Source organism: Tubulanus polymorphus, chromosome 8 (genome assembly GCF_964204645.1).
Source record: "Tubulanus polymorphus chromosome 8, tnTubPoly1.2, whole genome shotgun sequence".
Taxonomy (NCBI): Eukaryota; Metazoa; Nemertea; class Palaeonemertea; order Tubulaniformes; family Tubulanidae; genus Tubulanus; species Tubulanus polymorphus.
Window position 1 is genome coordinate 13,602,863 of NC_134032.1, and position 26,287 is coordinate 13,629,149.

At 39.6% G+C, this 26,287-nt stretch overlaps 2 protein-coding genes and 1 long non-coding RNA gene across 3 annotated transcripts; all 3 read right to left on the reverse strand.

Moving 5' to 3' along the window:
* Window positions 1–5,407: 5,407 nt before the first annotated feature.
* On the reverse strand, window positions 5,408–9,890 carry LOC141909664 (uncharacterized). Its single transcript, XM_074800221.1, has 8 exons — window positions 9,754–9,890; window positions 8,982–9,022; window positions 8,640–8,900; window positions 8,229–8,309; window positions 7,844–8,129; window positions 7,186–7,310; window positions 6,977–7,099; window positions 5,408–6,683 (listed from the first exon to the last, which is right to left on the reverse strand). The coding sequence occupies exons 1-8, from the start codon at window positions 9,869–9,871 to the stop codon at window positions 5,592–5,594; spliced, it is 2,127 nt and encodes a 708-aa protein (XP_074656322.1). The 5' UTR covers window positions 9,872–9,890; the 3' UTR covers window positions 5,408–5,591.
* A 635-nt stretch (window positions 9,891–10,525) lies between these two features.
* LOC141910019 (matrix metalloproteinase-19-like) lies at window positions 10,526–18,084 on the reverse strand. The gene is made up of 11 exons (XM_074800708.1): window positions 17,855–18,084; window positions 16,652–16,840; window positions 15,569–15,669; window positions 15,201–15,343; window positions 14,590–14,665; window positions 14,353–14,504; window positions 13,755–14,000; window positions 13,096–13,299; window positions 12,280–12,453; window positions 11,671–11,816; window positions 10,526–11,260 (listed from the first exon to the last, which is right to left on the reverse strand). Exons 2-11 carry the CDS (start codon window positions 16,832–16,834, stop codon window positions 11,033–11,035), a joined length of 1,653 nt encoding a protein of 550 aa, XP_074656809.1. The 5' UTR covers window positions 16,835–16,840; window positions 17,855–18,084; the 3' UTR covers window positions 10,526–11,032.
* A 3,241-nt stretch (window positions 18,085–21,325) lies between these two features.
* LOC141910203 (uncharacterized) lies at window positions 21,326–25,865 on the reverse strand. Its single transcript, XR_012619865.1, has 5 exons — window positions 25,704–25,865; window positions 25,529–25,610; window positions 25,272–25,437; window positions 22,723–22,802; window positions 21,326–21,670 (listed from the first exon to the last, which is right to left on the reverse strand). It is a non-coding gene; the product is annotated as an uncharacterized LOC141910203 (long non-coding RNA).
* Window positions 25,866–26,287: the final 422 nt, after the last annotated feature.

Consider the following 26,287-nt stretch of genomic DNA (forward strand, 5'->3'; position numbering starts at 1 on the left):
GTATGTATAATAAACACTTTAGTGCAGGCCTACTCGCGGCATTTCGCCAACCTGATGGCGACGCTTGACCCATCCACTTTCGGGCTGTAGCAGTCCCCGATGCTTGACTCATCCACTTTCGGGCCGTAGCAGTCCCGACGCCACCATGTTCGAGGTGAACACCCTAAAAGGAAAACACAAAAATAAGATGGCCAACATATCTACATACAAAACACACGCGCGCGCACAAAATCTGAACGAGTTTCGTAATTACGTTTAAGCTTCATAATTAATCAAATCGATTTAATATGAAGTTTTTTCATCAGTGAACGATTAGATGTAAGGAGATGTATTTCTGTTGCAGTGAAATTGATATATATCGGTTTTCAGCTTTACGTAATAGCGCGCTGGTGCTGAATGAATGGTTTCAATAGGTGACAAAGTAGCACTTGATATACATCGCTGCGGATGTCGACTCTAATCAAATTAGTTCTTACGATTCAGAACGTTTGATTCGAAAGCCGCCATCAAGGAGAGAGTACTTCATTATTACTCCAAGTACCGGAAACCACTAGCGATACGTTAGGTACACTATGTATTATACTATATAACAATATTACATCAATTCGCTTTTAACCGAACCTATTCCCGACCGGAAGTGTGACGTATAATATGAGCTACTTCGAACGAAATGAGCGGCGTGGCAGTGCCGAAATGCATTATGGATTCGATATCGACGCTGGCGCCGGCGAACGGAATCCGATGCCTCCATTTGAAACATCGATTCAATTTTCACTCGTTAAAGCAAGGGAATGTTAATATTTGCCTTGTTGATGACGCGTAATGGCCTCTATCCGTCGAGGTAGAAGGAAACCCTACGTCTTTAAAGCCGGGCCTAACGAACAAAGTTGTAGTGGTCAAAATATTTCAATCTAATGATTTGTAATCTAAGATAATTTTTCGGGAGTTTCACTTTACGTAGTCATGGTACCTCTGTTATGTTATCAGCATTTTACCTGACCCCAGTCTCTGTATGTTCACGCTCAATGCGATCCCAAATCATATATACCCATAGAGACCACACAATATGCCATCATGGTAACGACAAACTGGTATTATTGTTCCTAATCTGGATCTGGGCTCTCATTTGATATTTGGGCCTGCTGGGTCTCAGCGATTCTATTCCCTGATATGGTTTACGCGCTGTAATGGCAATTATCCCTGTCGCCACCCCCTCTCCCCTCCAGAATCCCTATCCACCTTCTAAATACGTAGGCCCTAGTTGATCATGGCAAATATATCCGAATCACGATGTCTCTGTGGTGAATACATTGGGTGCGGTCGGCATATTCACTCCATTGTCCTAATGAGTCGTGAAAACATTAAATTTTATGACTAGCTGTCAGTTTGATGACAGATCTCATTTTTAACCGTCGCCGAGAAGAGCGACGAGACGCACCGCCGTACCTCTCGTTCATCAGCTCTCTGAGACTAATGTGCGGTAACCAGTCCGCGCCTGTCATAGCAACCGCGAATTGGAAGATCATTATTTCCGGTCGACGATTAGACGCCGGTCGGGAAAGTCGATGGTATCATCATCTGATACATCAGCCTACTTTTTCCTTTGTGATAAAACAATATATAGCGGAAGTTTCCTATGCTTTATAAACCCGAAATGCGATCAGAATAAGCACAACTAAAAGCATTTGATTGTATGAAGTTTCGAATTTTAATAAAATTGTTCAGTTTTTTTAAATAATTTGCACGCAGGACTTTCATATGACCATCCCATCATCACACATTCTCATTCTTTCAAGATCATTACGATTTATAATCACCTTGCTCACTGTATATTCTTTAATCAGTGTCACTCTCCCTACAAACTGTTGTCTTCTTGAGACTATATACTATAAAATTGTATAGCAAAAGTTCGTATATACTTTGATTAAGTTCACTTTTTTACATTTAACCGATTAGACAACAGTCCTATTCTCCACAACTGTTTCCATTAGGCAAGTGGGAATACAAGAACTAAAAACAAGAGATATCGACAGGTTGTTATTATTATTAGCTTTGTTTAATTATGGAGAACTCCTCGTCATCCACCTCTGCGACGCCTACTTTTCATCCCATAACACTGATCGTATCACTCCGTCTCCTTTTCAATTACGAGAACTCTCTCTCTCTCTCTTGATGTCTCACGCGCGACAACATCGCAAACAACCGGACACAGTCTCAACTACAACTCATTTCGGTTCATGTCTGCATGGAATCGACCGTCTCTAATCTATACATAAAACACCAACAACATTGACGATAATTCGTTTCACTGACGGTTTGATTAGTTCTACGTAACTATCTTCAGAGATCTATTCAAAATTTGAATACATAACTACCTAGATCTCTGAAGGTGACTTTCAAGCAAAAATTCATAAGGATTAGATAACTATAATGTACATATTTTGCGAGTTGTACATGTTTATGAATTTTCAATATCGAAAACTTCAGCGAAACGGAATTCTTAGTTATCAGTGGATTGTGGGTTTTATTTATAAACTACATTAACTGTGATTTTTCAACATTTATTTCGAGTCTTAATCAGTTTAGCTCAAGTTCAACGACGTCGATATCGTATTTCGTTTTTAGAACGCGATTTCTCTATTCTCGAAAAATACATTCAGAAAGAAATCGTAGTTTGTTCGATGAATGGAAATTATCGCTGCGTTTGAGCAAAAATTGTTTAGTAATTTTTTTTACGTGCGCAAATGGATAACTCGGATTATTTCGATGCTATATTGATCCAATAATTGTCGCTTGTGTGTGTGTGTGTAGTGCACTAACGTACACCGGAAACACGCGTGCCACCATTTTGAATTTTTCCGAACTTCGAGTGCGAAATGGTCTCGTAGGAGTTGCGTAATTAAAATTGTTTCACGTAAAAGAGATAATTTTCACGAGAGAAAAGAAAAACAAAAAATTGAAAAAAAGCATTTATTAGGAATAAAATTTTTGAATATGTTCGGAAAAGTTGATTTCGTAGCGATCACCGCAAAAGTCGTAGCCCTAATTTTGGCTACCCTAGTTCAACCCACATCCGAACAAGAGGATTACACATTCCACAGAGTGGATAAATCGGCCTTCGTAGGAGTGAATATTCTTCAAGAGTTTAAATCAGTACGGTCGTCTGCTCAGTGTACGGTTTATTGTAGTATGGATAAGTCATGTAGCGGGTTGCTGGTGGTAAGAAATGTCGGTCCGGTAACAACAACAACAACAACGTGTCAACTTATCAGTGGCTCTGTAGCGTTCATCAAACCGTTGAGCATTTCAAATACACATTACTTTTATAGGGTAAGTAAATATTTGTTGTATTAAATTATCAGTGATTTGACTCTAGATCCAGTTCCACAGTAAGTTGTGTGAGTTTAATTTGACTCTGGGTCCAGTTCCGCAGTTGCGTGGGTGGAATTTGGATGACTCTGGATTAAGTTCTACAGTGTTGTGTGGGTTTAGTTTGACTCTGGGTCCGGTTCCGCAATTGTGTGGGTTGAGTTTGGATGACTCTGAATTAAGTTCTACAGTTGTGTGGGTTTAGTCTGACTCTGGGTCCAGTTCCGCAATTGTGTGGGTTGAGTTTGGATGACTCTGAATTTGGATGACAGTTCCACAGTTGCGTGGGTTTTCTTTGACTCTGGACCCAGTTCAACAGTTGTGTGGGTTTTCTTTGACTCTGGACCCAGTTCCACAGTTGTGTGGGTTTAATTTTACTCAGGATCCAGCAGATTTTAATTTAGTTTCACAGTTTATGCTATATGTTACTTAATTTCACACCTTTGTGAATTTTATTTGACCCCAGAATGCGCAATTGTGGCCTGATACAAATAAATGGTCTATTTCTTTTAGAAAAACACTTTGTTTGACTATTTCAGAAACAAAAAGCATATCATGCATCTTCAACTGAGGCTACAACAACAACTATTACAACAACGACAACTATCCCGACAACTACTACCCCGACCACTACAATTATCCCGACAACTACAACTACCCCGACCACTACAACTATTACAACAACGACAACTACCCCGACCACTACAACTACCCCGACCACTACAACTATTACAACAACGACAACTACCCCGACCACTACAACTATCCCGACATCTACAACTACTGCAACCACAACAACAGTGGTCACAACTACATTAGTTCCATTACAATTTCACGTACATGCTGATGTAAGCGTCACGCAATCGGAAACGGCGCAAATATGCGCCGATCGACACATCGCTGGAAAACTAGCTTCAACTGTGACGTCACAAGAGGTCAAGGACGTGCGTGATTTATTGGACGGCCGAACAGGTACGGCTGTTTTTTTTTTAATCCGGCGATTAATTAATCTTGAGAATTAGAACTTTTGAAAGAACTATTGTAAACATATTGCAGGTGATTTTTGGGTGGCTGCCTACTCGAGTACAAGCGTCGGACACAGTTCAATACGTTGGTTTAACGGCACGGGGCCAGTGATAGATGGCGCTCTTTGGCACCCTACGGACGCCGAAGAGAGTAAAGTACCCGTCTGCGCTCGGTACGTCGCCATGGGAAGCGCCACGTCGTATCTGATGGATCGCGCGTGTTCTAAGAAATATCATATAATATGCGAAGTCGGACAAAGAGCCTGAAATTGATCCTATATGTAGACGCTAGAAAAAAAAACCGTGGAATATGAAAGGGTAAAACGCATCTAATCCTCGTTTGTCAGGGCTTTCACTTAGTTATTGTTTACCGCCGCCACGGAAGCTCAGAGAGAACCAAGCCCTGGTAAGTGAGGATGCCGAACCCTAGGCATTGTTTAGAGCAAACCAGTTTCGGTAAACCGAGAGCTGGATCGAGACCACGCAGTCTTTTTCTAAAAAAAAATCTTTTTTCCTGTGTGCGTGTTGAATATAAGGTAACTTTATCAGTGGTTTGTTTGTAATGTGCCTGGATATGCGGATATCACGTGACCGGACTGACGCGCCGAGTCGGTGTTATTACAGACAAAACGGATTTATCGAATGTTTTCATGTCAATAACGAGCCTGAAAAAGATGTGACTTGTACATTTCTTTGTTAATCTTATAATTTACGTAGTAGCAAGACGTAATCCTTACGATTTTCTATCATAAATTGCGTGACAACCAAACGGATTATATACGTTCCAACAAACCGCCGCCGGTCAGTCATCGAGTCCTCTATCCGTCGATTACTGTCGAGATTTTTGCATCACCGCGGAATTGATTTCATAACGAGAATGGTTTTCTTTTATTCCGCGTCAAAAAGATGGAAGCAGCTTGCTGTAGGTCGATGCATAGGATAATAATAGCGTATAATATATCTAACCTTCGAGCAAACGTCCCCTTCCTGGAATCCTTTCACCGATAGAACGACTGAATTCATTTCAAACACTATGATCTAATGAACGCAATCATTTTATTATCAATTTAATTGCAAAATAGAAATTTATTTGTGTAATGTTTAAATGTATGATATCAAAGCTTAGAATTTGTAATGAATGGAAAAAAGCACAGAAAAGAATCGGTTTACAATATGAATTAGCTATGGGTCGAGTATTCAAATGACATGAGCTGTGACGTCATTGACATTTGTAGTTTGTTTTTTGGATTTGGTGCTAGCGCCCCCTGACGGGCCTTTTCGCGCCGTTTCGTGGTCGTCATCTTTCTTTTTGATATCAATAGTAGATGTGACTTTCTGCGTGAAGGACGTGACGTCACTAGTCGATCTTTGTTTATCTTCCAAACTCATCGAACCGCCACTAGACGGTGCATCGGTCTTCACAGGCGATTTACCAACTGTTGGCTTGATTTCAACTCGAGAGGTCGCAGATTTTGATTTCCATTCACCGCTAGGGGTCGTAGATTTTGATTTTTCCATACCGCTAGGGGTCGTAGATTTTGATTTCTCTCCGCCACTTGAGGTCGTAAGTTTTGATTTCTCTTCACCTCTAGGGGTGGCGGGCTTTGTTTTCAATTCACCACTAGGGGTCGCAGATTTCGATTGACATTCACCGCTTGAAGCCGTGGGTTTCACTTCAACGTTACTCGTTGCGGCAGATTTTGGTTTTATTTCCTCACCAGGTGTCGCAGCAGTAACGGCAGGTTTACCCGTATAAACGACCTTCATCTGCCAATCTCCCGTCTGCGGTTCTGTGACTAGCAGTTTGGTATCTTTCTTCTTACTCTTCTTACCGTGACCGTTCATCACTGCAGCAACATTAACGTCAACATCTTTATTTTCGGCTGCTTTAACTTTCGTCTCATTCCCATTGACTTTGGGTCCAGTCTTCATTGACTGATCGGTACTGACAGATGATTCCTCTGTAGGTTCAATAGTAACGGCTGTATCTTTTCTGGATGCTGCCTTGATGGTGTTCTTATTTTCATCTTTCCTTCTTTTGGTCGAAGCATCACTGGTAATAACTCCCTCTTTATCGATTGTTATCGTCGTATTTCCTTCGTTCAAATCGATATTTATAGCCCCATCTTGTGTCTTGGACGCGTCAGGTTTAAGAGCGGAGGACTTCGGTACGAATCCCGTCGTCGCCGGAGATGCCGGAAGTGGAATACCGGCTACTTCCGATGTCGTCGGTTTACATGTCGATATACCGTCTCCCGCTAACGATACGACATTCAAGTGTCTGGGAACCTGCGAATAAAAACTAATTTGAAATTATTCATGCATGGAAATATGTAAAATTGTTACAAGTTTTATTTGGTGAGTGTATTCAAGGGCCATTCCACGAAACGATGATTGCTTATTCTCGGTGAATTATTTACAGCAGTCCGAACGCAATCGAGTTCCCTGATTCTCAACGCGGTGAAATATTTACAGCAGTCTCAAAACTACCGAGTTCCCTGATTCTCAACTCAAGTTTGATTTCCTGAATTTAGTTAAATCCCCTCCGATACCGATTATCAAATAACTAAAAGTATACAAACCTCCATTGTGCCGCCATCTTGACATATTTTCTTCGCTTCTTGTAGCAATCCTAAAATGTCTTCCTCTGCCTCGTCTTCCGAGTCGGACAAGTCCTCCTCACAACTATCGATTTCCGATACTGCCTGGAAATTGAAAATCGAATCAACGTATCGATCACGCGTTTCAAATAGAAAATTAACATTTCAAATATGGCTGCTATGGCAGTCACCTCGTAATCGGAATCGAGCGCTGAATCGTAATCCGACCAATCACCATACGATTCTTCTGTGATGTCATCGTCGAAGACTTCTTCATATTTGCGTTTGTGGATGTCTATCTTACTCGGACTTGGATCTATGGTAAAAATATAAACAAACCGATTCGTAAATAAAAAATGAGATACGTAGTGGTGATATACAAGCATATTTTTATCCAATAGTCGATTCAACAACTCTAGACCAATCGATTCTGTAGCCAGTAAATCATGACGGCCCCAAGATCTGGGTTTGAAACTTGATATTTTCTTTTATACAGATTAATTCTATTTCCACCAAAAAGTTGAATATACCATCTTTATATCTCGTCATACGGCATCACATATATCTAAAGACGGTCATGGAAATCATTGGAGGCATAGTCTTCCCTCGTGCATTTCCAGTTTTCAGAGGAGCCGTGTTAACTAGTGTTAACAGAGCGAAGATTAGTAGAACTGCGTAGGTTAACTTGATCCTATGAAAAATACGAGCTTTCGTATCGCACCTTCATCACGTTAATTGATGAGATGTTAATGGATGGAGCCGTATATATGCACTAGCAGCGAACGTTCGTAAATTTTCAATAGAATCAAGCTAATCTACGAAGTACTAGCAGTCTCTACGTTTATCTACCTGTTTTTAGAATACGTTGAAGCTCGTGTTGGTCTGGGTTTGTATTGGAATAAGTGCGACGCAGTCCGACCATAGTCAGAGCTGAATTCACCAATCTCTGAGGAAACGAGTGATACCGGCGTCTGATTGGTGCAACTTTGACACGCTCTGCGATCTGCTGCTCCGATTGGTGGAGATGTTCGGCCGCTTGGCGGTCAATATCTGCGGTGGCCAACAGACGGCGTTCGGATCGAGTTCGTCTGCGGGCTATCTTTAAACCACGTCTCAAATAACGCAATACACCGATCTAAAAGTTAGAAACAGTTTTTGGAAAATCGTCAACATTACCAGTTGTTCATAATTCAAATTCTAGGTTCAAAAAAGAAATACCATATCGATAACTTACCCAAACCTGAAGCGGTTTAATCAACAGGTAATAACGAAGAATTCCTGGCTGTTTAGTCGTCTGGCACGCTTTACTAAGAGCCTGAAAACATACGAACATAAAGGAAGATTTTTTGAAAAACAAGGGATTCTCATCATAATTGTATCTAATGCAGGTATTCATCTGCAGTCAGGACCAAGCCGTTTCCACGTGCTCAATCTCTGTTCTCGCTTTTTGATCGTCTTGACTTGGCGTGTGTTCAGGACTTCATCAAAGACATTTTTAAATTGATAATGACTACAAACACCAGACATTAGACATTTTAAAAGCCGTTCCCATAAAATTACAAATGTCTGATTGATACTTCCATTGAAGTATCGCCGGGTTTTTCCCTTATCAAAGAAGTAATTGATAGGATCTAAAGAAACTTACGTTTTTTTCAACATCATGCGCTGAGTGGGCAGGCGGGATTTCTGATTGGGTTTCTCGCCGAGTGACGTCGCTACGCAGGCGCCGTTTGGCGAGCGGTGTCGACGACTTTTCATCCGGTTCAGTGTTGCCGTCTGGCGGTGAAATCTTGTCCAGTAAGTACTCGGATACAGAGATTACCGCGTCCAATCCGTAAAGCGTAGCTTGGCCTAATCTTGATCGCGTTGCTGACCGCACGAGTTGACCAGACTTATTTTTCAGAACCTGTAGCAGAACACAAGCAATTACAAGATGAATTTTAGGATAGGTTTCCTAATACAGATGATAAATCACCAGCATACGTACCATCGCGGGTGGAGCAAGTATTTCCTTCGTGTACTGGACAACTAGAAATAAACAGAATAGAAAATCTTTTAACTCCTCGATAGAGGTATCAGTCTGTAGTCTGAAACCGTCCTCTCTTTTCTGAGCATGGAGCCAATCTTTCACATGCCATCGTAGTGGAATGAGTGTGGCCATATCTAAGGGTAAGCACTGAACACATGTGAACTGTGGACGATCAGTTTTTGAATTGTGCAGAAAAATTCTTATGTCTATGGTGTTTGTAGTTCACTTTCAATAAAAGATTTCTCAGGTGAAGATCAGTTTTGAAATTGTTCTGTCTATAATATCTGGCGTTTTTAGTCCCGGCAATGAGCTGATTATGGTTGAAACGTGCAACATTCTCTTCTTATTTTAGATAACAAAATAACCAGGAAAATCTAACCTAACAACACACTTTGTAGCTATACCGTACCGATAACACCTATATTTGTGATCAAATCATGAGGAACGATATTCGACGGTTATTTCATGCCGTTTGGTTTAACCTTAAAGCACCGAGAGACGACGGGACCGAATTTCACAGCGACATAAATACATTGTGTATCGCATATATCGTGTATTACTAGGTTATATAGCCTTCCAGCGACTGAGATAGAACTAGTACAAATATATACATCGGAAAATTACTTAATTGAGCAAGCTTCTATTCTTGTTTCGAAAATTAAACTTTTAAAACGCTTCAAATGTTAGGAAACTCGTATTCAGAAATATAAAAACAATACGTGAAAGTTACCTTTAGAATAGGATGACAGTGGTTTACTCGCGGTACCGAAAAGTATTCCAGTAGACACGGTATTGGTGCCAGTAGTCTGAGAGTATTTCTCGTCTGTTGTTCCGACACCGATCACCATTTTCACTAACGAACTGCCTGACCGCGCAACTAACACTACTTCCGATCTGGTCACGTGACGACACACTCTACTAGGCGCGCAATATGACGATACAATAGTGGATTACTGTCGGAATTCTGACGTCACGGAGTTCACGGTCAAAGCCCGCTGTACGTGACGTCACGGGGAATGCGTCTATCTTTGACTAGCGGTGATTCAGTAAGGTTTATGCCCCGGGTTCGAATCATCTCCGTTCCTGGGACTCACAATAGACAACAGAGAAATCTCAGGACCCCGTTAAACAGCCAAGGCTTTAGGCTAAACGAAATCGATTCCTTGTTTCTCATTTCTGCCAAGCTTTAAAATTGACCCGACCGGTCGCATCTAACTGTGTACGTTTATTAATCATCATTACGCGAACAATTACAGACCCGGCTTATGAGGAGGAACAAGGAATCATTTTTCAGCCATAGACGAGAGGCCATCCTAAGCTTATTTCTACAATAAAGGCGAGGCCTGGCCTCTATGGGATCCGTTAAAGAGAAAGTCAGTGCGCACCCCCACTAGAGAACAGAAAACACAAAGACAAATCCCGGGTTCGAATCCGTCGATAAAGTACCAACGAGACCTTGGTACAAAGAGAAGAGCGAACAACTACTTAATTATCATATTAACTTATCGATACAAAGTGTATACTTTATTTCTCTTAAAACGCTTATAATATCATATAATATATCATCATTTCATTACGTTCAATTTCATTCTATACATATTTTCTTTCCCTTAAAAATGCAAACTATGGGTCTGGGTTTTTTTTTCAAAGCAGCCCTATAGTGATAAAACAATACAGGGTTTTTCATTTATAAGTAAAAATATAAAATTTTGACAAATAAGATTTTTGAGTTACACAATCACGAATACATGAAAAACACACAATATTATCTTCCAACAAAATTTTCGTGTATCTGCTAAAAAGGGGGAGTTGCCCTGGCAGTCGATACAACGGCGTTGACTAGACAAGTATAAAGAGACAGAGAGTATGAGCCCGGTAAATATTGAAAATGGCGCCTGATGAAAAAGAAACAGGGCGAAAACGACGTGTCATTTTTGTGCCGGTTTATTCACACGAATTCGCCGCTGTAATATGACGTCATCGATGACGCGTCAGGCCACTGCGACCGATCAGCATTCGTTGAACCATCGTTTAGCTTTAGGTGCCGGACCGGCGGTTGTCCCGTAGCCTCGTTGGTATTGCCAGTACTGACCGCCCTTGAAGAAGTAGAGGTAACCATTGACGTTGACGACGGCGTCCAGGTTTCCGGGCATACCCGGAAAATGCCGATCTATCTGCTGTTTCGGGTATCGTTCAACGCTCAGATAATATTCGTTGAAATAGTAAAATATATCGTCCTGAAAACGAGAAATAGATTTTGAATTGTCGAGTCCGGTGTTAAAGTTCCCGAACAATAGGCTAGCTACGCATAGTGGTCACAATACCGGGAATTACATTTAAGACTTCTTGGTAAATTTGTCTTTGGTGCGACCTTTGTTCTTCGTAACTACTAAATAACTGAACTCAATTTTCTAAATCGAGACTTCTTGGTTGAAATTTAGATTTCTTGGTTGATATGTCTTTGGTAGGACCTTTGTTCTTTTGGTAAATGGGTTTTACTGAAATACTGAACTTGATTTTCCACTACATACTGTACTAAATTTTCGAAACGTATATACTTTGTTTTCTGATCCGCCCCATAAAAGTCTTTGACCATTTACAATAGAATTTTCCTTCCATTTAAAAAAAGTAGATAATTATTATTTACCTCGAAGAGATAGATTCGGCCGAATCGATCAATCATGGAGGCGCTTGGGCGTCTCGGGTAAACAGTGTCCAGACTGCGATCTACGGGGAATCCCCATTCTTTCTCGTATTTGCCGTATGTGTATGTATATCGATAAATATCCGTATCTGTTGAAACGAGAGAAAAACAACACATAAATAATAGATAGGAATGACATGGCACCATCCAGAGTACTAAACGGTATTTTCGATTCAAAACAATGGATTTAATTGTATATTTTCCCCGACATTTCGATCTGTGAATTAATTATGGAAATATTGCGTGCAGGATACAAAATTCAGTCTTAAACATTGTATTCATATTGCGATTGGGAGGGTCGGTACTGTGATAAAGTCAGTGAAATCCCTAATCTCCCAAACAGAGATATCGTCATGGGAAATGACGAAAAGATTTTTCGAATATCCTTCGCAAAATTGCTCCAAAGATTTCTCACCAAAAACTCTTGAGAGTCTTTCATTTGCATATGTTTTCTTTAATCTTTAAAACCGAATTGCATTTAAGAATTAAGCATTTTCGTGAGGCGGCGGTCCGATAGATGTTCACACAGAATCGATCAATTTAAAATCGTACCTTTGAAAATGTAAAATTTGCGAGTTCGGAAAGAATAGGAGGCGCCACTGACGACGTTCGGGGCACCAGGGAAGACGTCACTGATTGGTTTCGGGTATCCAGGTAGCAGTCCACCACTAGTGTACGTAGCGTACACCCATCCGTTGTAGAATATATACATATGAGTATCAGGCCCTAAATGAAAATATATGAACGAATAACATTATTAATGATATTTCAGTTATCAAAGATATCGTCAGAACATTGTTCAGAGTTTAAACGGACAGGGGCCATGAGTCGCTGAAAGGATGTAGACCATTGCATGCTTAGGACCCAGTTCTGGGATAACCTATTCCACACATCAGGTATTTATTTGAATATTCGAGGTAAGATTTACAAGTTTTAGGGCCAATTTTCACGAAAAAGGTGAACTCGTATTTTTTTTGGTTAACTTCATGTTTTCAACCAGCACAGCAATACAAAGTACAAGTTTAAGCTTAAACTTGTTCATGAAACTGGACCCTACACGTTATGAGAAGCAGTTTGGCCGAATGTTTAAATCATTGGTCAGCTATAGCAGGCCCCATGTATTCGAATCCTACAGAAGACATCTTTTTTGCTAATGCGTCTTGAGTAGCGGTTCAGTTTTGTTAGGGATTTCTTTTTAGTACCGGTAGTTGAAGAAAAATTCCAGACCCAGTTCCACTGCTTTGAGTTAAGACAACTCAAGTTACAATTAGTTCATTTTGAATGAGTGAACTCAATCTTAACTCAGTTTACTCTGCTCACAACCGTGGAAACTGGATCATACGCTGTATAAGCCCCTGAAACACCTACCAAAAGCAACGGCATCGAAGTCCATCTTACAATGATCAGGCGCGTATGGTGATATAGTTGGTCTGGTCGGTGGTTTAGTCGGTTCAGTCGGTTTAGTCGGTTTGGTCGGTTTGGTTTTAGGTGGTTTCGCGGTAGATTTGACTGGAGGTTTTGTCGGCGTTGACTTCGTCGTAGTAGGTTTAACTGGGGGTCGAGTTGCAGTACCTAATAAATGAAAACAATTAATATGAAATTAGTTATCTACGAAACGCCCAAATACTTAAAAAATAGTTGATTCGATTGGCGATGGCAGAGCGGTATTCTCGAGCTGGACTCGTCAATCAGTGTTTGTAGGGTTTATGGTTTATGCGTTCAGAGCTCCTCGTGGTTATTCTGTGGGTCAGTACCCTCGATAGGAAAAACGTTGCATAAGACAATTGAATACAAAAGATAACTAAGACGACACAATTCTATCTTCAATTCAGTTTTGAAAATGGCTTATAGAATTGAGTCAAAACGTCGTTAGTTTTTCCTTATTTTAGGTTTTTAGATTTTTAAGCCACATCAGCCGTACGAGAGGTACAGCTAGGGCTGAGGGGCGAGGACTGAGGGGCGAGGACTGAGGGGCTCAGCGAGTTGAGGAAGTATTTCACGTAAGGATAGAACGAACGATTATTTACCGTATAGATGTTGAATTCCCAGAATGTCATCAGTCGTCAGTTTAAAGTTAGGGATATAGCCTTGATAAAACGGAGCCATCAACGCTTTCGGGGCGGAAGAATGCGCCAGACCTAAAGCGTGTCCGATTTCATGAGCGGCAACGATTTTCAGGTTGACACCGCGGTCCTCGCCGTCTGTCCAGTCCTCCGCCTCGTCGAAATGTGTCTCGCCGCTTTCCGGGAAGAATGCGTGGGCCAGAACGGTGCCTGGAATATCGAAATAGATATTTATTTATATACAGAAAAATTATATTCGAAGTAGAACTTTAATGGCGTATGATTTTTTCCTAAATTGCATGCATCATTTAAGGCAAACCTTAAGACCCTGTTAAACTAAACATTCTACACCCTAGTGGTGGTCATATTGAACCAATTAATAACCAACCATTCTGTCCCCTAGTGGTGGTTATTTGAAACAATTAATGACCGACCATTCTAGTTGGTGGTTGTCTTGATGGATAAGATCACCTCAATTTGAATCAATTAATAACCAAATGCCGCGTGGTTGTTGAAAAAGGACTCACAATGCCCGTCCCCTAGCGGCGGACTCGCGACTCACCTGGACCGTCGAATCTGTTGCCGTACCCGTCGCCGTGGTCGATATGAGGTCGAGCAAATTTAATCATGATGTCCGCTTTTCCGCCGGCGATTTCGTGGAATGTTAAATTAGCGACGTCGCTCCAGAATTTAAACGATTCGTAAAATATACGTCTGAAAATAAAGTGAGAAAAAGTTCAGAATTTCTATTCGAGGTTCTTTTCATTTTTCAACAACGGCATTTTACGAGCAAACGAACCTTTGAGAGCCGCGGTCTAAGTCTGGAGAATCGTTGGTCATTCGCCAAGTGAGAACGTTCTTCTTCCATTTAAATCCTATGAAAGTAACATATAGAGAATAAATGTACAACTGATTTAATTATTTTTTGGTAAAATGTATCGAAGATTTAAACAATTGTATGTTGCAATATTGACCGTCGATGATATGAAATCGAACAGTCGGAACGGAAAAGGGTTCGAAAAGGTATCCTTGGGTTTACTCAAGGTAACCTCGAGGACTTGTTTCGATCCTTTTCCGAGTGTTGAATCCGATATCAACGTGACACCACGGACACATCCTCCCCGGCAGGGATTCGAACGTGATGCCATCAGGTGGGAATCCCTGCCGAGGGAGGATGACGGACATAGAGTGTTTCATCAATGCACTCTGATAGGAGGCTGTTGTCTACCAGTCGTTTCTTTTGAAGGGTGAAGATCCAGTTCCACAGATTTCTCAGTTGAACCCAGGGTTTGAATTAGTCAATTGCAAATGATTCAACTTAATTGGCAAATTACGAACAAAAACGGTGAGACTGGGTCCTATGTTCGGCAGTATACGAAATGTTCAATTTCGACTCTATTTTCGTCTTACCTGGTACTTGATAAGCCACGGGTAACGATGGGTCGTTTGGAGGGAATTTATCTTTCACACCGCACCGTGGCGCTAACATCTTTCGCTTGGTGTTCGGATCGAGGAAACCAGTTTCGGGAAGTTGAGCCATTCGCTGGAACTCTCTGAATTTTGAAATGATGCAGAATTTTAGGTAAAATAATAGAATTTTCATTAAAAGAAAAAAATCTGCAGACACTGTGGTAAGTGATGCTGCATAAACCGACCCTGGTAAGTGGTTATTTTTGTCTAATTTCCACAGATTGTAGATTGTGCAGAATTAGCATGAACTCTGGGAAGTGATGTTATGAACGGTTCTGAAGAAACCAACCCTGTTAAGTGGTACTCACTTAATGGCTTCCATTCTGACAACGTTACTGTCCGGAGGTGGTCCGCCTGTTCCGTTCTTTACGGCACTCCATTCTAAATATCCATACTTCTCCAGAAATTTCTAGAAGGAACAATAAAACACGCTATATACAAATTAGCAGATCATCGTCTTTAGAGAGAGAGTCTGAAACTCGCGACTTTTTCATTTTAATTTTTGATTTGATAAATAAACTAGGTTTTTAATCTTCTGAATTTTAATGTAATGGGTTTTAATCAGCTATTCTCAAAGTTTGAGTGCACGGACTATTCTACTGTTTTCTTCTAGATTGCTATTTTATGTCAATTATATCATGGTATGTTACGATTAGGTCGGTGAAAATTGAAACAAAAATATTTACACGGAAATATGGCGGGTTATTAAAAAGATTTACTACTCGTGTACTATACAAATACATAATTTTCATTTTTTGTTTTTACGACGTGGGGGGCGCCAGTTTGGTGAGAGAGGACCGGTCTGCATTGACGCGAGGAACACTGAACGACCGCGGAAAGAACCTACAGTATGTACAAAATAAATATCCCTTCGACCTGACCCGAAAACATGCAAAACAATCACTAAATATTCGCGATTAATGTATGAACCTATTATCTATTCTATAATAATTGTGGATGATGAATATGTATTGAATGTAATTGGGCAAGTGATAGACATAAGAAATTATATTGCGGATAATTTGTCGGTGTTTTTGCGGTCGTTAATGTAATTTGTCGCTGCATCGCTTATTGAATACAAACACGTTAACATAACCGACGAAAACGACGCTACTGTGGCAATCGAGGATTCCGTACGTGTTCGTTACTGGTGAGGATCCACCAGGTGCGCTAGTTGTGCATTAATGATATCAATTACTCTGGCAATAGTACTGATACTGCTTTGGGGCAATCGGGGATCCACCAGGTGCGCTAGTGCGCAGAAAGAAGAACACCAATTACTTTGATGATAGATGATTCTACTTTTGTGGCAAGTGGGGATCCGCCAGGTGCGCTAGCATGCCGCAATTTCTCCTACCGAACATTGCCGATGATTAACGACGATTACTTACATCTGGGTCGACATCGTCAAACGCCTGTCGTTTGTGTCTGAGTTTTATCTGATCCTCTTGATTGTTGGTTGTAATTTCGACGTTGTATTTTCGCGCTTGTCGATGTGGAAATGCGGAGGTCAAGGTGACACTCAATACTACGAAGAATATGGCCGCCACGCCGAAAAATCCCCGTTTCAGCATTTTCCCCTGAAATTAACGAGTATCTTTTAAGAGGTTGGAAATTAATTCCTCACAACTGTGAAAGGAGAACGGAAAATAATTCTCCGCATCTGAGATACAGGGCGTGGAAGATTCTCACAAATGTAAAACAGAAGGTGGAATATTTTACACCTCACAAATGTGTTGTAGAGAGTGGAAATAAATCCCTCACAACTATGAAACGAAAAGGGGAAATAAATCTTCTCACCACTTCGAGGAACAAAGAGTGGCAAGGTGTGGTACTAGATACTGTGCATACTCGTCTATTCTAAACTTCGGTAACAATTTTTAAAACCACGTATCTTTAAAGCTATTGTCTAGAAATATGCGCTATTTTTCCCTATTGTTCCTGTGTTTATGTCTGGAATATTTGTTTAACATGATATGCTATAATCTAATTCACGTCATGCGCCCGGATGTCGAGGTTTTCCGTGAACACTTGACTTCCGGAATACGCACCACTCAATGTAGTAGTAGTAGTAGTTTGATATTATCCGATACAAAAACATACTATCAAAACATAAACAGATCCGATCAGTGTACGAGTGCACGCACGTACAAAGAGTCGGTAGCGTTAAAGATAAAATTGATATCCTAGTATACTCTTTTTCCTTCAAGTCAAAACATCGTCTGTAACAATTGTTGAAGTGCTGATCATAAAAAGCTCACATTATCTACGAGCGATAAGGCGCAGCCTGTATAGAATCGTGCCAGTAGACATGATTTACGATATCAAAATAAAAGAAAACCCTGTTTCGGCAGTTACGGTGGGTTTGTAAGCGACACCGAATCAAGTCGAATTAGATCGATATGAATCAAATAAGTAAGACGGACAATTCCTTATTTCAAGATAGAAAAAAATTAGATTAGCGAAAAGCAGATTATCCTAATAGAATCAGTTGCAGGTGCTTTCAATTAATAGTATCCTTTGAAAGAAATTTATTTTCAAAAGTGAAAACTGATTATTTTCCATCGATGAAAAAGTTCGAAATTAATATTTACCTGTTAATATTTCGGTGGCGTTGTGTGTTATATGTTTTTCTTTTACTTGTAATCACGACCGTTTTGATATTCTATCGTATTTTCAATCAGTCCTGTACCGTTCTAGTGCCGAGTTCCGGGTGAAGTGAGTGAGAGATGAACAACGCTTGTGCAGCTTTTATCGAATACAAACCAGGATTTCCTAGAAATTCGTCATCACTCGACGCTGCATATAGAACAAGGGAATCCCCCAATTACACAGCTATCAGTTATCTGATTCCACCACAAACCGCAAATGACCGTTCAGTCGTTTTTGTTCAACAAGTCAGAGCGAATTTATGAATAAAAATGACGAATCGTGTCCGTGTTAGTGTTAGCATTTCATTCAAATTTATTATACAAAAACTAACATACCAAATATGGTGATAGATCCCAATGAGGTTTCGTGATTATTTCATGATAACGGCCGGTATTACTAGAGATTTGATAAAGGGGCTTTTAGAAAATGGAAAACCTGAGATAATTCTACAACTACTGATATGATCAAAATTTTCCAATCTTAAGAATTTAAGTGATTGTGGTTAATGATAAGATCGGAGAACTATAGCGAGTCAGGTTCTATCGATTTCTATAAATTCATACAGAAAAACATTTGCCCGTACGAAATAGTGGTTTGGGCAGTTGTCGGGAGCAGCTAAAACTGAAATAGTGGGTTGGAAAGTTGTCGGGAGCAGCTAAAACTGAGGGTATAAACAGGTTGAGTGGGTGACAGTCGAAAGAGTCGGGCGGTTGCAGGCACTTTGGGGGTTTAGTGAGGGTGGCAGTTGAGGTTGTGGGCGGGTTCCAGAATTGAATTGAAGGTGGTAGTCGAAGAATTGGAGTGACTAGTATTAATTCCAATAACCGATCCACGATACAAAATGGCGGCTTTTTCAACCGTAGCAAATATCTCGTATCTACTGGTCCAAAAATGCAGGGGTCTAGAGAGTCCAAAGGGTTAGTAAGGGTTTAGTACTAAAGTACTAAACAAAAACCGTTACTTTCGTTCCGTCTGGATCGGTTGGGGCACTCACATGCTTGCGTGTTCGAATCCAAACTTTCGCAAAAATTACTTAGATACAGCAAAATTACGCATGCGCAGTGGAGAATCGCGGATCGATTATTATAAAATCAACCAATTGGACTGATTTCGGAGTAAAATATGTGGCAGTCGAGGAATTGGACTGGTTTCGGAGTAAAATATATGGCAGTCGAGGAATTAGACTGGTTTCGGAGTAAAGTGTGTGGCAATCGAGGAATTAGACTGGTTTCGGAGTAAAATACGTGGCAGTCGAGGAATTAGACTGGTTTCGGAGTAGAATGTGGCTATGGAGGAATTAGACTGGTTTCGGAGTAAAATATATGGCAGTCGAGGAATTAGACTGGTTTCGGAGTAAAATATGTGGCTATGGAGGAATTAGACTGGTTTCGGAGTAGAATGTGGCTATGGAGGAATTAGACTGGTTTCGGAGTAAAATATGTGGCAGTCGAGGAATAAGACTGGTTTCGGAGTAAAATATGTGGCTATGGAGGAATTAGACTGGTTTCGGAGTAAAATATGTGGCAGTCGAGGAATTAGACTGGTTTCGGAGTAGAATGTGGCTATGGAGGAATTAGACTGGTTTCGGAGTAGAATGTGGCTATGGAGGAATTAGACTGGTTTCGGAGTAAAATATATGGCAGTCGAGGAATTAGACTGGTTTCGGAGTAAAATATGTGGCAGTCGAGGAATTAGACTGGTTTCGGAGTAGAATGTGGCTATGGAGGAATTAGACTGGTTTCGGAGTAGAATGTGGCTATGGAGGAATTAGACTGGTTTCGGAGTAAAATATATGGCAGTCGAGGAATTAGACTGGTTTCGGAGTAAAATATGTGGCTATGGAGGAATTAGACTGGTTCCAGAGTAAAATGTGTGGCAGTCGAGGAATTAGACTGGTTTCGGAGTAAAATGTGTGGCAGTCGAGGAATTAGACTGGTTTCGGAGTAAAATATGTGGCAGTCGAGGAATTAGACTGGTTTCGGAGTAGAATGTGGCTATGGAGGAATTAGACTGGTTCCAGAGTAAAATATGTGGCAGTCGAGGAATTAGACTGGTTTCGGATTAGACTGGTTCCAGAGTAAAATGTGTGGCAGTCGAGGAATTAGACTGGATTCGGAGTTGAATGCGTGGCTATGGAGGAATTAGACTGGTTTCGGAGTAAAATATATGGCAGTCGAGGAATTAGATTGGATTCGGAGTAGAATGTGTGGCAATCGAGGAATTGGACGAGTTTCGGAGTTGGCGGGTAGTCGGTTAAAAACGCCAGAGTCCGAGAGAAAGTAATTGTGAACATGACATCGTTCAGTGTTCAAGCAGGGTAAAAGACGAGACAAGGTTATTGTCCAACATTCGATTACAACCAACTTTCAAGTGCGTTTTTTAAGAGATTAAGAGCAAGTTAAGTTAACGTAGAAGTTAGGAGTGTTGTCAAAAGTTGGCTGTAACTGATATGATTAAGACACGTGGCAGTAGATATGAGATTGAAATTAGGATAATGGGAAGTTTAGCCTTAAGGGGAGGGAGAGTTGAAGTCGTAGGGAAGGAGTTGGAGACGTGGTTGAGTCACCACATGCCACAAAAAAACAACACGATGTAAAGGAATTTATTGACACAAAAATGCATACAATGGTAGAGTTCAACGGACTCCGCTAAAACCGGTACCGGTTTATCCGGTAATACATGTTTATGTTAAATTCGGTATAATAAAATAAGATTTAACAATATACTATCATGTCGATGGTGATATAAGATACATCGCTTCCCTCAACTGGTAGCAATTATGTAATTCGTCATTTCCAGTAACTTTCTTAATTCATATGTTGTTATGATGTACAGGAAATAAAGCAATTGAAAACGATAAATATATCGCTTAATTGATTTATGTAAATACCACCGAAAAAATGCCACCAGTGAAAATTACAAATAATCAGCAAGTAAATCAATGTTATTGATATCTTTTATGAACGGTTTAAACAAAGGTTGCTCAAGTTTATGTTCTAAAATCTTTAGATCGAACGTGTTTACAATGTGATCAATTACATACTGATTATGAATGTGATTTAAAGTATGAATAGACACATCATTTTCATATATACAATAATATTGACAAATACAATATAATACAAATACAATATATCGGACTTAACAAAAAATTTAAAGAATAGCAAACTAGGGGGTTCTAGAATACATTAGTGAATATATGATTCAGAAGCTAAGGCCAAAAAAAATTGATACCTTGTTTCTCCGCTCTGCTGAGATTAAATGTTGACCCGGCCGGCCGCCTATCTACCCTATACATTACTTTTTTAAAAAAATCGTGATCCATTTTACCATAACAGACCCGGCCGCTATAGAAATGAACTGTTTATAAATTTCATCATATTTTACAAAAATGACCCGGCCGCTGCGGAGAAACAAGGTATCATTTTTGTTTAGCCTAAATAGAAGGAGATCATCATTAAGATGATTGATAATTATTGCAGTTAACTTTAATTGATGTATTAAAATAACGTTTTTGCGGTGGCATTTTTTCCTAGTTGCAAAAGCTTGCAATTTTTCCTACTGAGCAAAAGTGGCTATTTACCGGACGGAGCGTGTAATTCCACGATTCTGCAGCACTCAGATACATAGTCAATGTCTTACTGGGGTAGATCCTGCTGTACTGGGAAACCATGTGTTGAACTTAAAAATGACGGAAAATTCTATTTCTGTTATGTCGCGTTTCCATAGGTCCCCGGATGATTCCACACCAGGTGTTTCTAGAGAAAAAGAACAATTATCGGTTAAATGAAAGCACGGATTAAACAAACATGGCAGCAAAAAAACGGACAACATTGATAACAGATGTAACCAAAGTTTGAAAATATGGGACCTGGCTAATTTTGGCGTTATAACGAGAATGGCGGTATGAAGAAATGCTCGATATGATCCTTCGAAGCACCATCATCCCAGTCTTGTCATATTGTTCGGGCACTACTTTAAGGACTTTCTACGCTCTTGCTATCATTAGATTCACCTGAGACCCCTTAATTGACCACGTTACTTTCAGGATAGACGACATTGTTACAGGGTCCCTACAACTCCTAGAATCCTTGAAAACTCCTTGATTTTTGAATATATTTTTCAAGGTCCTTGAATATCCTTTAATTTTGAGAAATATCCATAAACTCCTTGAAACTCCTTAAATTCTGGGAAAGTCCTATTAAAAATTTTCAAAAGGTCCTTTTCAGAAGACAGTGTATTCTATTATTCTTCATTGTGTGACTTGCGAGTGAAAGTTGTTTCACTTTGAGATTTAAAACATTTAAACATGTAAAACCAAAACGGCACACACAACAACAGATCAAAATTTGAGAAAAACATGGATTTTGTTTTTGAATTTTCGACTTTTTTTCCTTATATATGACCGCAAAAACCTCCTTGAATTTTGAAAATTACTCCTTGAAAAGTCCTTGAATTCTGGATACCAGGAATTGTAGGAACCTTGTGTTACTTGACTATTCAAACAGTGAGTGACGGTATAAACGACAACACTTGTAATGAAAGTTCGCTGATCAATGAACTAACTGTAAAGGAGTGTCTCATTGTCTCAAAGCGTTGTACGCTGACAAATAGCATGCAGGGTAGACGAAATCTCGATGCCGGTATTAAGGGGCAAATTAACAATGCTTTAGGAAAGAGCGTTATTACGGGAGCAACACTAAATTAGATACGGCTGAAACAGTGCCACAGCAATGTGATGGCGGTAATACGAGGGGCGTCATAACCAGTGACTGAATTCTAGTCTTTATGAATTTTTGGTATTACTTACTCAGGTTCGGTTGTTAAATGAATCATTTGTTCGTGAAGAGATGTTGAGAGCTGAGGCACAACCTCTTACATGGTATTGAACTGAAAATAAAGTAAAAGACTATTCATGAATTCATTCTCGAATACATATAAGGCTAAACAAAAATGATACCTTGTTTCTCCGCAGCGGCCGGGTCATTTTTGTAAAATATGATAAAATTTGTTAAAAGTTCATTTCTATACGGTTATGGTAAAATTGATCACGATTTTAAACTAGGGGTCCAGGGACACCATGCCCACTTGGGAAGTGGTTTCAAATGCTCAACAATCTAACAATTTCAATATTCAACGCCCTCTGGTGAGCATATATAAAAACCAATGACCTTGAAACTCAATACAATCATAAAACATGTCAGCAGCTACGATTTTGTAATTGATTGTGATAACAAAAAATGCTTCGTTACTAATTAAATATGGAAATACTAAGTTAATCTACTATTCAACGCCCCCTGGTGACCATATTCAAAACCCAATAACCTTGTAACTCACCATATTCATAGAACATGTCATGAACTACAACTTTGCAATTGATCATGGTAACAAAATATGCCTATGTACCAATATAATAAGGAAATACCAGGTTATTCTACTATTCAACGCCACCTGGTGACCATATAGAATAACTAATTTCCACAATCATAGATGATGTCATGAGCTACAACTTTGCAATTGATTGCGGTAATAAAATATGTATTGGTACAAATATAATATAGAAATACTAAGATATTGTATTATTCAACGCCCCCTGGTGGCCATATACAAAAAACAATGAACTTAAAACTCACCCCAATCATAGAACACGTTATACGCTACAACTTTCTAATTCATTGTTGTAACAAAATATGCTTAGGTAACAATATAATGTTGAAAAACTTTTTCCCACCTACGAATGAGTACTAATGACACCAAGATGGCCGCCAATTGCGTCATAATTGGCGGATCAAAAATACCTATCTCAGGTATAAAACATCCCTTTACAAAGAATACCCATCACAAATTGCAATGAGAAATGGCAAACCAGTAGGAAGCTACAGGACCTAGAATTCTGGCCAAAATTGACATTTTTGGGCACTAAAAAGGTCATAGGACGGCCATCTTGAGTCAGATGGACCCAATTTTTCTTATGCTGATGGGCCCTTGGTAGATTAAAATATATTCGAAAGATCAAGGTAATTGATCATATCGTCTTCAAAATTTCCCTCGTAAACTTCGAAAATGTGTAAAAAGTGCTGATTTTGGCGAACAACAATGGCTGCCAGTCGGCCATCTTGATTCTGATAGGGCCAGCTTTTGGGTTGAAGATGTGTCTAGGGTAGATACATGTATAAACCAAATATCAAGACATTACCTTGAAGCGTCTTCAAAACTTCCCAAAATAACTGGGGCCGGTTTCACAAAGCATAATTAACTTTAATTATAGTTAGGACCTAAATCATGATTAAATTTCCTTAATCATGATTAGTTAATTACGATTAAAATTCGGTTTCACGAAAGGGTTTAATTACAAAATTAACTAATTACATAATTAGGCAACTTAATTACAATTTAACTGTATCAAAATGGCGGAACTTTAGACAGCCATTTGCTGTCCAAGCATCAACAACAGGAACAACCTTCCTTGTTTAGAAAAAAAGAGAAATTCACTCCTTTGGGAGTTAAAGATTGCTCTGAAAGGTCTCAAGAACCAGTGGAAAAACTTAGCAAGATGTCTCAAAAGTTTTTAAATAGAAACTCACCTCCAGTCAGCAAAATAAAATCCTCGTAAATGGGGTTTATTTCCGAGCAGTGATTAGCACTTTTTAACACTAACTCCATAGATATGTACTCTACTGACAGAAATCTATCATATGTTTGGACAAAATCAATTAATTCAATACTTCTAAGTATGTGATGGTCGTGCTGACAAAAAACATAGGACGTTTGAAAATAAATCAATAGAATTTAGAGTATTGACATGCCTTTTTTACAAAAGGCAGAAAAAATCCAAATTATTTGAGCCAAACAATCTGAAAAACTGAATAAGTGTAGGAATTGCCGTCGTCAATTAATAAACACCAAATTCCATGAATAATATCCGCAGCTTTTTGTTTTTAATAATAAACTAATGATGATTAAATGGTTTAATTACACTCTAGAGGAGAATTAAATTTTGTAATTAACTTAATTATAATTAAAGTTAATTACGTTTTGTGAAACACCTAACTTGATTAAATCATGATAATTTAATCATGATTAGTGTTTTAATCATAATTAAGGGTTAATTACGCTTTGTGAAACCGGCCCCTGGATTCCGTCCACGGACGGACGAACGGACGGACGGATGGACGACGGACGAAAAGTCAACGCAATAGCCGGCTGGGACTAAAGTCCCAAGTGGGCTAAAAAAGTAATGTAAAGGGTAGATAGGCGGCCGGCCGGGTCAACATTTAAGCTCAGCAGAGCGGAGAAACAAGGTATCAATTTTTTTTAGCCTAGAAATCAATAGGAAGAATTGTCAATTATTCTACTCACATTCTGCAGCACTGGATGTCAAGTTCATTAGACATTATCTCACTGGGGATCCTGCAGAACTTGGGCGTTGATTTCACCAGCAGTTGTTTCACTAGGAGTAGTTTCACTTCTGGAGCACTCTCGATTTCATTTGTAGTGTCTGTTGATGATTCAACTCAAAGCGTTTCTATTATTTAATTGAAATCAAAAGTGGCAGTCAAAAAACGGACAATTAAATAATCGATCAAACAAAACTTTTGAAAATTTGATTTACTTACTTGGAACAAGTGCAATAGATATTGAATGAATGGTCTGTTTGTGATGAGATGGTAACAGGAGATACGCCCATATTTAATATCTCTGAAGAATAAAAAAGTAAATGAAAAACTCATTTCAAAATGTGTGATTGATAATTTCTTAAAAACAAAATCGAGTTTCAGTCTGAATACATACCACATATATTTCTATCATAATCAACGATTGACTGAAAGTGTCAAGGGCTGCTGCTGTTGAGGCTGTTCATTACATGGTGAATCAACCTCTCACATGGTATTGGACTGACTCACTGGAGGTAGATTCTGCAGCACTTTCAAGTCAAGTTCACCAGACAGTGTCTCACTGGGGATAGATTCTGAGCACTTTGAAGTCAATTTCACCAGACTGTGTCTCACTGGGGATAGATTCGGCAGCACTTTTAAGTCAATTTCACCCGACAGTTTCCCACTGAGGGTAGATTATGCAGTACTTTGAAGTCAAGTTCACAACACAGTGTCTCACTGGGGATGGATTCTGCAGCACTTTGAAGTCAATTTCACCAGACAGTTTCCCACTGAGGGTAGATTCTGCAGTACTTTGAAGTCAAGTTCACCACACAGTGTCTCACTGGGGATGGATTCTGCAGCTCTTTGAAGTCAATTTCACCAGACTGTGTCTCACTGAGGATAAATTCTGCAGTACCTTGATGTCAAATTCACCAGACAGTGTCTCACTTGGGGTAGATTCTGCAGCACTTTGAAGTCAAGTTCACCAGGCAGTTT

Bases quoted from the DNA above. Each gene is read 5' to 3' on its own strand.
- LOC141910019 (XM_074800708.1), bottom strand. From the start codon at position 16,834: ATGCTGAAACGGGGATTTTTCGGCGTGGCGGCCATATTCTTCGTAGTA. The intron at 15,344-15,568 runs GTGAGTACCACT...TTCAAAATTCAG, and splicing joins GTCAGAATGGAAGCCATTAA to AGAGTTCCAGCGAATGGCTC. The intron at 12,454-13,095 runs GTAGGTGTTTCA...ATTTTCATTTAG, and splicing joins CTTCGATGCCGTTGCTTTTG to GGCCTGATACTCATATGTAT.
- LOC141909664 (XM_074800221.1), bottom strand. From the start codon at position 9,871: ATGGTGATCGGTGTCGGAACAACAGACGAGAAATACTCTCAGACTACT. The intron at 9,023-9,753 runs GTAACTTTCACG...GTTTATTTCTAG, and splicing joins ACTGTCATCCTATTCTAAAG to TTGTCCAGTACACGAAGGAA. The intron at 8,901-8,981 runs GTACGTATGCTG...GTTCTGCTACAG, and splicing joins TACTTGCTCCACCCGCGATG to GTTCTGAAAAATAAGTCTGG.